This window comes from Musca vetustissima, unplaced genomic scaffold, assembly GCF_032173495.1.
Source record: "Musca vetustissima isolate MV318-11 ecotype Yass unplaced genomic scaffold, APGP_CSIRO_Mvet_v1 utg2928, whole genome shotgun sequence".
Taxonomy (NCBI): Eukaryota; Metazoa; Arthropoda; class Insecta; order Diptera; family Muscidae; genus Musca; species Musca vetustissima.
In genome coordinates, this window is record NW_026872991.1 from 100,432 (window position 1) to 116,007 (window position 15,576).

The window sequence follows — 15,576 nt, forward strand, 5'->3', positions numbered from 1 at the left end:
CAGTATGCTGTGCCAAATTTCGTGCAAATCGAAAGCTATTTAAGGACTTTGGTGCACAATTTATCTTAAATCGGACGAATATATATATATATATATGGGAGCTATATCTAAATCTGAACCGATTTTTCCCAATTTCAAAAGGGTTCGTCCTTGAGCCAAACAAATGAGCTGTGCCAAATTTCATCCAATTCGGATCATAAATGCGACCTGTACTTTGTTTACAATTTAACATGGACAGAAAGACGGAATCGACTTAGAAAGTGATTCTATGCATATTCTCAAAAGGAACCATGTGTCTATCTCGTTTCCTTTTGCATGTTACAAACATATGCACAAATACATAATTCCCTGTATCACAGTGTGGTAAAGGGTATAACAAATATGTTTTTAGAAGATTGAAAGAATTTGACCATATACAGATAGTGCTACATTATTTTCTCAAAAATTTTTTGAGTCTGTCTTTATAAATTTCCTTTAATTACATATATAAGACCAAACGTGACTGTATTGTGAAAATGCGATAGAAAAAGGCTATTTCTGATGGTGCGTGTGGCTTTGAGACGTCAACGCCCGAATCTAGAAAATATAGCATCAAAAGTTAAACATTAAGTCGCATATTAACACAAAATATAAGTTTAAGAGGATCTAAATTTCAACCAGACTGATAGCGGTGATAATTACCAGGCTATGACTATGGTGCCGAATGTGTCCCATGAAAGCTACCCCAAAACTGTAAAAATGTTTAAATACTACTAATTTATTATATGGTTTTGGTACTAGCTTTTATAATTAAGTATCAGAGGAAAATAGTCAGCCATAAAGTTTTAATATCTGTTGAATTAATACTTTTACAGAGCTTTAAAGAAAAAGTGAGCATTGTGCCCCAAAAGCGTTTTGCGAATTTTTGGGGACGTTTGAAAATGGAATGGAATAATGTCGTTTGGAAGTTCCCCACCCCTAAATTGTATTTATTTATTCTATATTCCATTCTGTAATCCAAAAATCTCAGATTGAAGCATGTAATGAATTTGGCACCATTCAATAAAGTTGGTAGCGTAGGATTTGTTAGCTTTTTTACGATATTAATACCCGTTGACATGCTTTCAAATGACACCTGTATTTTTTTTTTTTTTTTTTTTTTGTATATTCTCACGCCCACAGTTTTTTAAACTTGATTGAACTTATTGGTAAAACCCCAGATATATTTATTTTCAATTATTTACAAACCTTTTGAATTACATTTTGTGATAATTTCATGTTATTTTTTTAACATTAAATATTCATATACACTCTCTTTTACAATATTATGGCATTTCTATTACTTAGCTGTTATAACCTGATCTACTTTATGGAAATCTAAAACACTCATTTGGCTTGTGAACATGCTTTGTTCTTTGGCGACATCTTGTGGCAAGTAGTGTCAAGAATATTTGTTTATGTAGCGTTGCCATACACAAAAGTGACATATCGTAATTATACCTTACACAACAGGGTGTATTAAAGGGTACTATGTTTTTGTGCCTATGTTCACAAAAGGCAAAAGAAATCATGATGGACCCATAGTAACTTTTGAGAATATATAAACTAATATAATATTGTAAATAAAGTACATGTTTCATTTCCGACACAGCTTATTTATTTGACCCAAGAATTTACCAAAATTATGAACCTAATGATCAGCTTCTGTCCGATAAAAATTCCGATTTCATATAAAGGGAACAATAATGTGTATAAATATATTCGTTTAATATGAGATTGTCTATAGATTATCGATTGACATATGATGAATTGATTGAGATCGGTATATAGTCAACGCTCGGTTTCAGTTTAATGAATTCGGGCTATAACGAAGGACGAAAATAATCGATTATGACCCGAACACCACGAAATTTTACTAGAGAAAGGGAATATGGTCAAAGAAAAAGCATAACTGTTTGATGAAGATCGGTCAATATTTAGCGGATCAAATAGACCCAGACATTTGTATGAAAAATTACAAAATTTGTATTCTGTGGCGTATATATTTACTCTTGAAGACATAGATCCGGGAAGTTGATAGAATATCGAAGAGGAGGTTGGCCTTTAAATTGATACCAATATATTGTTGTATGTGCTCGGGTGTGGGAGTTATACGTAAATATTTAAAGGTCTATATGTGTAATGATATGGTTTAGTATTATAACTACCTCACTAGATGGCGCAAATGTCACGCTGATCGCTTTAAAATTTTACATAAAGTTCCGGTTATGGTCAAGGACGACACCTGTAATTTTCGGTGATGTTAAGATGACATGTAGGTGCTGCAATGATCCGACAACTTTATTGTTGTCAGATTTTCCAGACGCTCTAGGGGAGATCTGACAAAATACTTAGAAAATCTGTTTAGATGATGATCGGTCAATATTGGGAGGGTCAAATCAACCAAAACCTAAAGTGAACAAATTTTTATTTTATGGCGCAAATATTCACTTCGGGAAAACAGGATTTGGAAAATATGCCAGGATAAAATCGATCTAGAGGTTGCAAATATTGTCCAGGCTCTGAATATAGAATATATATGAATATATATATATATATATTGAATATAGAATCGGAGAAAGTTAGATTTTCGTGGTAGTTGTGAAGGGTCTCATAAGGGTATCATATGGTTAAAGTATAAACCAAACTGAAGGTGTTTGAAAGTAAAAAAAAAACGTGCGTAAGCTGTTTAAACCACTTTTTACTACAAAAAGATTGTAGCTAAAAAATCACCCTTTAGAAAAAATCATATAATCAACTTTTGCTCTTTTCCAGAATTTTCAATGTTCGACACACACCATTACATTCGATGAACTAGTTCAGTTGTTCGTTTCAATGAACCATCCCATTGAACTTTCTTCTTTCCTTCGTTAGCCACTGTAACAGCTGTTATTTGTTTTACTCTACATTACAGCAGTATGGCATCATTGTATCAACAAATCGCATGAAAATAAACACGTACACACACGACTACGCCAGGGCACACAATTTCCAGACCCCAAACTAAAAACTCTTGTGAAAATAAATGAAAGTGTTTAGGAATTCAGGTGAATAGTGAAAAAGTGAATGTTATTGAATGCATTCTAACCGGTAATTACGGTTCAAAACAAAAGTAAAAAAAATTCGAATTGTAAACAAGTGTAGCCCTTGAAGGGGATAAAAAACTGACGTGTTTTTTTCAGTTTAGTTGATCTTAATTCGTTCGTTTACGTCGGTTGTTTGTGCTGTTACTCTGTTGTGAGGGGGGGTGGGTGTATAAATTGTTTGTTGTGATTTGACATTGTTGTATTTATTGCACCACCTTCCATTTAGTTTCCCGACTTTCTCTCAATCGGATTATTTTCGATTCTATGGTCAATGTTGTGACCGTCAACAAGGACACAAACAAACTGTTGAAATCTAGTTAATAACTGACCTCGATACCAGTCATGGCTTTGTGGCTCTGTACAGCGAATAGAATACCATTATTTGTGGTTTTGCTGCTTGTGTGCCTCTATGGAACACATTTGTCGTGTGGATATTTCACCTCATATGTTGCCGACGAAAATAACAAGAATTGTTTTTGTGAGGTAAGGCGCACAATGCATGCAATGGCATATTTGAATAAGTGTTTGCTAATAAATTCTAACAAATTACAGTTGGAGGGTTCTATAAATGATTGTGGCTGTGAGGTGGATACGGTGGATCATTTCAATAACATTAAAATCTATCCCCGACTAAAAAGTCTGTTGGTGAAAAACTATTTCCGCTTCTTCCGAGTGAATTTAAATCGAGACTGCCCCTTTTGGCCAGATGATAGTAAGTGTGCAATGCGTTTTTGCCAAGTGGAAAATTGTGAAGAACAGACAATACCACCGGGCTTAATGGAACATGGAGATAATCATCCATTTATGAAACCAACGGCATATAAGGTAAGTGTCTTCATATATTTAGTTTACTGTGTCATCAGCTTCATTACCATAGACATACATACGTGTATGTTTGACATTATTGCCATTAATTAAGTTAATATTTATACAGTAGTTTTCCTGAAGCTTCCACCATTGCTTGATATCTATTTAAATGTTGTTGTGGGCGTATTGTGTTTTTTTCTTTATTTCCAAAGGCCATCAATTACACGTAAACCCATTTTTTGTTTGAAAATAAAACTCTTCTGTTAATTTGCTAGCGTGGCTTAATTTTATATAATGTTTTGTATTTTTATAATTTATCTGGTCTTTTTATAACGTGCGTTGCTTTGATTATTTGTTATCTATTTGTGTTATTTCCCCACTTCAATTGAATATATATATGTACGTATTTATATTTCATAATTGGAGTATGTATTACGTTGACTGGTAGTCAGTCCTCTTATCAAATTGTCTTTAACTTGAATTCAATCTTTGATTGATTTATTGCTTTTTATACCATAAGACCAATATTGTTTTCGTATTATATGTTAGCCTTTTTTTGGGTATACCGATTTTGAAAGTAGTAAATTTAACTGCTAGACATTTTAATACAGACCTGCAGGGTCCCTCCTGATTGACTATATTATGTATTGTTTTATACATGTCCATCTGTTGATGTAATATTTTATACATTTATGTCGCATTTATGATCCGAACTGTAAGAAATTTGGCACAGCACATTTATTTGCACCAAATTGGTGAAAATCGGTCAAGACTTAGATAAAGCTCCGATATATCTCATTTGTCGTATTGACATGCAAATTTGTACTGCGTACCAAATGGAGTATAAAATAACGCAATTCAGAACAGGATATAGCTCCTATAAATATTTTCGTTCGATTTTGTGTAAATGGTGTACCAAACTCACAAAGTTGGTCCGATTGAGGCAACATTTTGAGCAGCACACAGATCTAAGTCTATTATGTGAGTTGAATTTTGTCGAAATCGGTTAAAAATTAGATATAGCTGACATACATATTTTCAATCGATTTTATAGACATAAAATTTTGCATAGCCTAACGAATTGAGCTTAAAATGACGTTTGCTACGTTGGGAAGAAATTGGCAAAGAATTAAATATAGCTTCCATATAAAAAAATTGGGTATTGGATACAAAAAAACGGTTCAGATTTAGTTATAGCTCCCATGTATATTTTCATTCGATTTGTCCGAACTTTTGTGCAGCGTATCTAATCGAGCCTATAAGTATAGGTTAGAAGTATTGTTAAAATCGGTTCAGATTTAGATATATCTTCCAATATATATAATTGTTCAATTCTACAAACAAAATTTTAATTTAATACCTACACCCATTTTATTTTGTTTTTTTAGTATTCTGAAGCAGCACAAAATGCAGACTGTTCGGATGCCGATGACTTTAGCAGCGTACTTGGCATTATCGATACCAGTATTAGCGATCAGGCACACAAAGAATTCGAACTATGGGCCAAACATGATCAAGCCGAAGAAGATTTTTGTATTATCGATGAAAATGATGAAGGCAGTCAATATGTCGATTTACTATTAAATCCAGAACGTTATACGGGTTATAAAGGCGAATCGGCACATCGTGTCTGGAATAGCATCTATAAGGAGAATTGTTTTGGTGTACAAAATCGTAGCAATACATTTTCCGATTACTTGGCTCAAATCGATTTACACAAAATGTGTTTGGAACAGCGTGCCTTTTATCGTATTATTTCCGGTCTACACACCAGTATTAATATACATTTATGTTCGAAATATTTACTCTCGGAAACGAAAGATTTCCTATCACCGCAAGGTGTATGGGGGCATAATATTCAAGAGTTTAAACGTAGATTTAGTCCGGAGACAACGAATGGTGAAGGACCACATTGGTTGAGAAATTTATATTTTATCTATTTGGTGGAATTGAGGGCTTTGGAAAAGGCAGCACCCTATCTGAGAAGGGAGAATTTTTACACGGGCATTGTTGAGGAGGATCAGGAGACCAAAATGGCCATTAATGATTTGTTATCCGTGATAGAGTAAGTAAAACAAATCATATTATCAACATTGATAATACAAATACAAATGTGATCCATCTTTTTTTAGGTCATTCCCAAATCATTTTGATGAGAATGCCTTGTTTTCGCACAGCCCTCAGGGCATACGTTTTAAGTATGAATTTAAAGAGAAATTTAGAAATATTTCTCGCATTATGGATTGTGTTGGTTGTGATAAGTGTAAATTGTGGGGCAAATTACAGGTAAGATTGTTTTAATATTTTTTAACTTTATATGTACACTTTTTTATTATTTGTATTAATTTAATTACACAATTAAACAATTTCAAAATAAAAATATTGAAATTAAAAAAAATAAATAATATTGATAGATTATGAATTTTTTTATGATAACTTTTTATTATTCAATTACAGACTCAGGGATTGGGTACAGCTTTAAAAATATTATATTCAGAAAAATTAAACATTGCCACCGAAAGCGGTTTATGGGAGAAACCACATATTGAAATTGATCCCATTTTCCGATTGAAGCGCAGCGAAATTGTTGCATTATTCAATGCATTTGGAAGGTATGCAAACATAATTGAAACTATTTCTTGATTTCATTACTTACTAATATTCTTCCTATTTATTTTTTATTTCAGACTCTCTAATAGTATTTACGAAATGGAAAACTTTAGAAAATCTCTTAGATAATAAGAGTTACAGTGATAGTTAAAGACATTACCTTAGCCAAACCATTTCCTTAGGCATAGAATACTTAATTTATATTTGACAATTGTTGAGGCATCCTTTATGTTTTTTTAGAATATTATTTTTTCATCCGTTAATTGTTTTGATTTATCTTAAAACTATTATTGTTGTTACATGTTTTTTATATACACTAAAAATACCTTTCTGCTAAAATATCCATCCAATATTAGTATAAAATAGTGATTTGGACATACCAAAAGGAAATTTTAAGGTTTCTCTTTTCCGCTCTAATATCAATATTTATTTTTAGCCCCTTTATTCCCAAGTCCTCCCAACATCCTCTTATACACGTATATTACATTTATTTATAAACTACCCAAACATAAATTAGATTTTAAGTATATTTATTATGTGTATTTAAATGAACTTTGTAATATATCTATATTTAATATGTTGTATATTATTTATACAAATGATATTTAAAAATAAACAAAACAAATTATACAGGTGCAATTTTGAAATAAAAGTGTAGAACATTTTCAAAAAAAAAATGTGTTTTTTTTTTTAATTTTAAAGTGTACACTTTTATGCTATGAACACACATTGTAGTTACCATCACTAGTGCCTTCCTGGAATTTTAAGTTCTGTAAAAAGCAGAAGCCCTAAGGTCCATTTTTAAAGCTCATCAACAGGTTGGTAAACTGATATTGTTTTGGAACTTGGACATGGTTCCCATATAAAGAAACCTACCCCTTTCTGCCAACTTTCTAATCTGTATTTTTTATTATCTGCGATTTAGTAACTTTTCCTCTTGAAGGATAAATGAATGGAAAAGGCCAACTTTTTAATTGAATTTAAATTTCCATACCCATACAAAACTATACTACAATAAATGATTTTGAAAAGTGAGGTTAAAACTTCCGAAGTAATGGAAAATTCCACTGGTAACTATAAAATACAACGTAGGATCTAAAGTGAAAATTTTCAGCACGAAAATGTACCTCTTTTAATATAAAAGGGGTAACGTAATACAGCCAATTCAGCTGGGAGATGTGTTCCAAATCCTCAAAATAGATAAAATGACAAAAAGGGAGGGCCGTTATATAGGAGCTACCCAAAAAGGGGACCAATATTATTGGTATGGACATTTTATACTACAACATATTTTATTCAAAATTACAAATTATAGAAAACGTTCCCAATCTCTCCAAAAATACACAACTTTTGGAAGTACCGTAATAGGTGTGTTACCCTAGTCGCTGCAGCTCGTTACGACTGACAATGTCGATGTCCGTGTATAGATGGTAAAGCTTGTGGTTCTTTCTACGACGATATTCACCGTCGTCGCAGATCGGATCGAAGATGTTTTCCCTTGCGCAAGTACCCATGCTTCTGATCCATACACCAATTCGGGTAGTATCAGCGTCTTGAGTGTGAGTTTGGGGTATCGTAATATCGGATCTACACATAATCCATTTAAAACCCGTTTGTTCGTTTACCCAATAATTTGTACAATTATTACAAAATAACTCTGCTGTTTACTCGGTATTTGGTAACAATTGTTACCAAATGTTAGTAAATGTTGTCTGTTTACCCAAAAATCCAGTAAAAGAGAGTAAAGTGAGAGAGCAAGTTTGACAGGTGAACAACAAACTTACTGGAGTTTACTGAAAGAATTTTATGCAGTAAGATTTTGCAAATTCAGCCATTTTTGGATCAGCTGTATGACCAAACAAAAAAATTATTCAAAACATTTTTTTAATTTGCAAATTTCAATTTGAAGTTAAGTTGTATACAAATTACAGAAAATAAAAGAAATTTCGTAATTAATGCAAAGGTTCATTAAATTAGAAACTAATTCCTTATATATATTTTAGGCAAGTTCCCGATAGAGTGCAATGTATTCATGCAGGAAGCTTAAATGTTCCCGAAAACATACCAAATCAATTTTTGTGTTATTATTCATTTTATTTTTGATATACAAATACAAATAATTGTGTTCGTCCTTTGTTTGTTGTTTATTTTGGCGCAAATCAAAGGTTTTCTTGAATCAGCTGTTTATTTGCTAAATCTTACTGAATGTTGTCTGTTTACTTTTCTCAGTAAAAGAGCAAAAGAGACAAAAAACGGCTTACTCTCTGAACTAGAACTTACTGAATAAATGTTACTGGACAAGTAACCAGTTTACCCAAAAGTCCAGTAAAAGAGAGTGAATTGAAAGAGCACATTTGACAGTACAAGGAAAAATTCTTACAAGGAAAAATGTACTCACTAAGATTTTTTTGTACCATCAGCTGATATTTAATCAGCTATTTTGTTATGTTTTGTAAACAAACAACAAAATTGTTCTCAATCAAATTGATTATTCTGTGAATTTTATTTTAATTTGGTATCATTAACCATTAAAGTGGATGAAGAAAACGTAAGTATTTATAAATAAAGGTAATGCAAGGTTTGTTATCCATTTTTCTAATAAAAATTCTGCTTTTTGCCGCGCCAAATTGTTTATTGTTTTAATCAGCTGTGTCGATATAATTGTTCTTTCTTGAGAACGAAAAAATCGTATTTACTCTCTGCAAATTCTTACTGAGTTAATTTTATTGAAAAAGTAAGCGAACGAACCTTATGTTGACATAAAATTTTAAGCTAATTAAAGGGACCCCCCACATTCTCGGTGTTAAATTTTGTTTATTTAATTCGAATGTACTCTAATTCTAGACCCTACAAAACGAAAATTCACAAAAAAAAAGTGAAAATCTCAAGAACTCTTGAAAATATAGCCGATTTATTGTGTCAGCATCAAGTGACGGCTGAAGGGCTTCTCAAACTTCAAACGCGTTTTTCTCTTTTGCGAATGGCGGACACGATAACTCAAAAACTAATAATCCAATCGGTTCAAAATTTTGATACGTTTCTCTGGGAGTGTATAGCTATCGTATGAACTAGGATAAAGTCAATCGGTGAAGAACTTCCTTATTTTTTAACTTAGTTTGTGGTAAAAATAGGCGATTTTCTAAAAAAAAAATTTTTTAAGTTCCGTCATTTTGTTAATTGTTGTGCGAAATCAATACGAGAGCCAGACATCTACTATTTTTAACACCGTTGGAATTTTCGGATTCCGATGTTCCAGTGAGGAGTTATCATGCCCGCCATCATAAATAAGGATTTTTTTTTGCTTTTTAAATCTTCAAATTTATATGAGCAAAGTTAGCAGCCCATTTAAAACTTTAAAAATAAAAAAATCGTAGGAGGGGGCATCCCTTAAGTATATCCTTTATAGGGTCGAAAATTAAAAATTAGGTAAGTTACAAACAAAATTAATATATCCTGTATAATAAACTATTGATGGATATGATTCCAATATAAACCCATGTAAGCGTACCGACTGATTATAAGTATTAATGTCGTAAAGTTTCAGTTGTTATTGTTGTATGTGTAAATATATTTGATGCAAGAAGGACTTCAGGGCAGTTCAACAAATATATTTATTTTATTATTATGTTTATTTCATATTAACGTGTATATTCATAGTAATATATAAATGCAATATTTATTCACATTATTAACAATAACAAATCAACATTATATACGTTTATTTTTTAAAATTAACATATTTCGTTTGTCCACCCTGAGCAATAATCGAACCATCTGATTTTCTCTTTAGAACACAATCAATAAATGCCATAGATTTGCCCACCTTTAATGTTTTGGCATCGACAATTACATCATCATTTTCCTTGGCTGGTGACATATAGCTAACGCGCAGATCGACACTTGTGCCAGGATGTGAATCGGCCGACATTAGAGCATAACTTGTAACATGATCGACTATGGTTGCAATAAATCCACCATGCAGGGTACCGGCTGCATTTAAATGGGATTTTGCTACACGAAATTCACCAATACAACGGCCATCGCCACCACCTGTCACTTTGAACTGCAAAGAAAATATTTAATAACAAATAAAATCAGAAGCAGCATAATTAAATTAAATTAAACTTTATTATAGAGTACACATATCAACTCTGTGCTAATTATTTTCATGTAAAATTTAGCAATGATCTTTTAATATTCATCATAATTTTATAGATAAACACGTTTATGGGCCAATATGTTTTTTTATCAGAACACACATTTTTATCAGTTTATTTTGCCTATGGTTTTGATTTTGCCACATGTTTTTACTTTCACTTTTGTTCGACAAACTCATAGCTACATAATGATCTAGCACTTTGATCGTTTTCAATATTAAACATGTTGTGAAACATTTGCGAAATTTCTGTGTAAAAAAATTAACCATTTAATTTACCACATTGGTGAGGGAATCATGGCCGCCAGCTTTTCCATAATATTCAGCAATAGATTTTAAAAACTCCACTCCACGCTTAGCTGACATCTTGGGATAGTAATTTTTAATAGAAATAATGGAACTGATGTGGCTGAATGAATTTTATAAACTAACAACAAAAAGTTTAATCTATCTACGGAACATCTATATGTATGTAACTACAAACATAAACAAGAGATAATGATTATGTTTGTAGCTGCCAGACTTATCAATTTAGCGTTAAATATAAACTATTTTAAACAAAAACAAAAAACCCGGCCAAGGCTCCAAACCAATGAACATTAACAATCGATAAACGATTATTTAAAGTGTCTTAAATAGATCGTAACCGTTAGCTGAGGACTATTGTAAGACGACCAGATTTTGAGAATTAAAATGGAGAACAAAAAGAAAAAAATATATTATTAATAAAAAGTTGTAGTATGTGTATAAAACGTACAATTAGATTTAAAAAATCGCTAAGTACGACCGGACCAAATTTTCCGAAGCGAATAATCTTCGGAACATAGCAAAGAAGAAGACCTATGTCGACTATGTTTTCCAACGATAATTTGCAACTCATATGTAATAAGAAATAGTAAATTGCAATCACCGTTGACGGCAAATTTTCGTAAAATTTAAAGGAAATTAAAGGGAGGGTTTCTTTATATTGAGGACTCCTAGAAACATAGAATCCAAATGATCAAATTGCAACCTATTCGGTTTCAAAACGTGTGCAGAAACCCTGAAAATTCCAAGATTTAATAATTAAAATACTCAAAATATAAAATAACAGATAAATTGGTTGGAAAATGTGTCTGAAAATACCGAAAATGAGGGAAGTTATATGGTTTTTCCTGCTAAGATTCAGATTTTTTTATATTTATGAATTTACTATTAATTGTATTTATTAATTTGTTTTAATTTACAAAAATACAAATTGATCAAGTTTTTAAAACTATAGATGACAATGATGACAGATTATAGAAATAGATGACAGATAGTGGACATAAATTTTATAGATGACAGCTAGTTAAAATAGATGATAGTTCTCTAAAAAAGAGGACGAATTGCCACCATACTATTGCAAAAAGTGAACCGATGTTTTCAGTACCAAACATCCTAGGAATATTAAGTCACTCTGTTTACTAGATATTTGGTATTAATATTGTTACTAATGGTCTGTTCCTATACTACAAGGATCTACTAATTTGTAATATTTTTGTTTTTCGATATCATAAAGGAAAAAAAAAATTATCGTGGTAAAAAAGGTACATTCTTGCAGGTTCTGGAACAGACCATAAATGTTATTAGAATGTTGTCCTTTTAATCAAAGTCCAGTAAAATTCATTAAGAAAAAAACAGATGATCTGCAAAACGTTTGTTTCTCATTTAAGGAGACTCCAAATGTGCCTGATCCAAATGTACCTTTGGAACTAATCGGTATCAGGCAATTTGAAGTCGATTTACAAATGTCCGTCCGTCTGTCTGGCCGGCTGATGGACACGATAACTCTAGAAGAGATTTCATCCAAACTTTGCACATCGTAATATTTCTTCCAAACTTAGTTGAAGTTCGAAGATGGGGAATATCGGTCGACTCCCTCTAGTACCTGCCTACAAAATGGTCAAAACGGTGCAACAAATTAATTTTGTAATATAATACGAACAGACTACCCGATTTGAATCAAACTTTGTACAACATATTATATTTACTAAGCCTAGATCAAGTCCGAAAATTGGATCCATTGGTTCACTCCTTCTGGTACCTCCCCCACAACGGATCGAAATTTTCAATATTTATAAATTCAACATAAGGCGATTGGGATGCCCGATTTGAACTAAAGTTTGCAGAACCTATTATCTTTACGAAGCCTATATTAAGTCCGAAAATGGGATCCATTGGTCAACTCCTTATGGCACCTCCCCTCTTGTGATGCTTCAGAAAATATTCATTAAAAATCCACGCCTCTTTTGATGCTTTTGAAAGTATTCTTTAAAAAAATCCACGCCTCTTTTGATGCTTCCGAAAATATTCTTTAAAAAAATCCACGCCTCTTTTGATGCTTCCGAAAATATTCTTTAAAAAAATCCACGCCTCTTTTGATGCTTCAGAAAATATTCTTTAAAATATCCGCGCCATAAGCCAAAAACTGCAACACTGCAACACAACACCGCGCCATAAGCAACTTTGACATACACTTTTTACTTACTTTCCAAAAATCAAATTGCAAAGGTCTGCAATTTTGTTAATTTTTGTGCGATGTTCATATTCCTACTTCATAGCCAGACATCTACACTTTCGAATTCCATTCAAATTTTTGGATTCGAACATGCCAGTGCCATCGAAAAGAAAATATTCTAAGTTGTGCGAAATATTCGTAAGTTGTGCGAAGAAAAAAAAAACAACAACAAAAACAAAATTATGTCAATTAATTTTCTTATCCTTTAAGTCTTCAAATACATATATGGAAAGTTAAAAGCCTTCAATATAATACCCGTTTATTTGCCAGCCGCAAATCATTCAAAGAATCAAAAACATCCATATCCGCACTAATATCACACATAGCCCACCTTTTATACATTTTGATGGTTCAGACAATTGAATTTGATGCAACTCTGTATTTATTATTATATATTTTTTTATTTATCTAGTTTTCAAATGGATTTCCATGACTACGGATTATTAACAAAATAATAATAATAGACTTTTCAAAATGTTTGTATATTTAAATGTTATATTTGTGCATTCATTGAATTTTTAAATCGTATCTCAATAAGCTGAAACGTATATTTCCGGATTATGTTCCATTAGATAAATATCCTGTTCCAATTGACGCAATTCGTTTTCCATTTTTCCTTTTTTGAGCTGTTTGGCCACAGTATCCGTGCACACCGAAAGACTTTGATATCTTTTAAACAAACTAGCGAAGTTTGTGCGAAGACCCTGAAAAAAATATATATTAAAAGTATTTTAAATGCATTGCTTAATATATTCGGTTTATACGTCTTTTTTTAATTTCTTTACCTGTAATATCTCATTACGCTCCTCTGCAGATAGTTTCTTAACACTTGGCATACGATCCATATAGCGAACGCAAGCATTTTCCGATTGCTTTTTTGCCTGGGCACAACGTTCATTCAAATGCTTCAAAAGTTTCTTGTGATGATCAATGTAGCAGGGAACTCGACCGAAATTTTTCGAACAAATATATTGAGGAATTAAGCCGCTATTCAGAAGATTATGACGATCTCCTTTGGGTGTATCGACAAATCGTGGTGGTGGTCGTTTGGGTTCAGCTTTTTTAATTAATTCCACATTAAGGGCAACAAAATTTGCCCGATGCTTATGATCCTGAAAGTAACGTGTACGCGGACACAATTGCTTACCACCTTTGACATCTTTTCTTACCGCAGCGGATTTTGAATGCACTGAATGGGGAACATGTTCAAAATGCGGAACCGGTGGTATTTCTCTTTTCGGTGGACATTGATGTTCTCTTAAACGTTGCCATTTAATGCCATGATTCTTTTTTAAGAAATTATTTGGCATTTCTAATGGTGTAATAGCATAACCCATTGTTTGATGACTATTTTTCGCTGAACTTGTCAATAGTTTCCGATGATCTGGCATATCAATGACATGACGAGCTTTTGTTTGTTCCTTAACCATTTCATTGAATTTCGATTTGTATTTCAAACGTTGCCGTTGAGTAGTAAGTGAATCCTTTTCATTGTCCACATCGAAAATATTCTCATCGTGATAGGTTATATAGACCAGAGACATATTAAAAAAAATGTTAAATTCTTGTTATTTAAAATTTGTTGTTTTCTATTGCTCCCGACGTCAATGGCTGAATATACTATTAATAAAAATAAAAGGTTACCATGTCGTAACATATTTATTAGGACTCAACATGTTGTAACCATGGCTTCATTTTTCCACCTATGTAATTTGAAATTTTGGTGATTTTCAAACGATTGGCAAATGAACGCGCATTATATTGATTTGTAGGTTTGCATATATGTATTTAAAGAAAAATCCTTTTTTCGATAGCTGTTATGATTTCCGACAACTGGAACGTCCGAATCCCAAAATTCCAACGGCATTCGAAAGAGTACATGTCTGGCTCTAGTATGAACTAGAATTATGTATTAACATCGAACAAAAAATAACAAAATGACGGACCGATTACATTTAGCATAATTATGTATTTACAGAATTAAGCATTTGTACACCCCCATCCATCAGACACGGCGAGAAGTAAAGCAAACGCCTGGCCTAAACAAGTCTCTTTTAGATATGTTTAAATAATAAAAATAAACAATTTTTTAAATTTTTTATTAATACAAATCTAGGAGCATTTTATTAAACTGTCTATTACATACATCAAGCGTTATATATGTTTTTATTATGCAGTACATAAATTCTTTTTAAAAACATTCTACATTTGATATTTTCGTATATATAAATATATATTGTATATATAATATTATCATTATAAATGTATACAAAAAAAAAATATTTCTTTTGATTTCTTTGTCTACTGTATATAGAATGTAAATATGTATGTAGTTTGAATTTATAAATATTTCTTATATA

At 31.9% G+C, this 15,576-nt stretch overlaps 3 protein-coding genes across 3 annotated transcripts; 1 reads left to right on the plus strand and 2 right to left on the minus strand.

Annotated features, from left to right (window-relative positions):
- Nucleotides 1–3,397: 3,397 nt before the first annotated feature.
- Nucleotides 3,398–6,668, plus strand: LOC133321812 (ero1-like protein). Its single transcript, XM_061530888.1, has 6 exons — nucleotides 3,398–3,587; nucleotides 3,657–3,929; nucleotides 5,300–5,976; nucleotides 6,044–6,197; nucleotides 6,369–6,523; nucleotides 6,599–6,668. The coding sequence occupies exons 1-6, from the start codon at nucleotides 3,447–3,449 to the stop codon at nucleotides 6,648–6,650; spliced, it is 1,452 nt and encodes a 483-aa protein (XP_061386872.1). The 5' UTR covers nucleotides 3,398–3,446; the 3' UTR covers nucleotides 6,651–6,668.
- A 3,570-nt stretch (nucleotides 6,669–10,238) lies between these two features.
- LOC133321825 (acyl-coenzyme A thioesterase 13-like) lies at nucleotides 10,239–11,046 on the minus strand. The gene is made up of 2 exons (XM_061530899.1): nucleotides 10,957–11,046; nucleotides 10,239–10,584 (listed from the first exon to the last, which is right to left on the minus strand). Exons 1-2 carry the CDS (start codon nucleotides 11,041–11,043, stop codon nucleotides 10,240–10,242), a joined length of 432 nt encoding a protein of 143 aa, XP_061386883.1. The 5' UTR covers nucleotides 11,044–11,046; the 3' UTR covers nucleotide 10,239.
- A 2,686-nt stretch (nucleotides 11,047–13,732) lies between these two features.
- LOC133321836 (enkurin) lies at nucleotides 13,733–14,760 on the minus strand. Its single transcript, XM_061530910.1, has 3 exons — nucleotides 14,340–14,760; nucleotides 14,002–14,273; nucleotides 13,733–13,920 (listed from the first exon to the last, which is right to left on the minus strand). Exons 1-3 carry the CDS (start codon nucleotides 14,758–14,760, stop codon nucleotides 13,747–13,749), a joined length of 867 nt encoding a protein of 288 aa, XP_061386894.1. The 3' UTR covers nucleotides 13,733–13,746.
- Nucleotides 14,761–15,576: the final 816 nt, after the last annotated feature.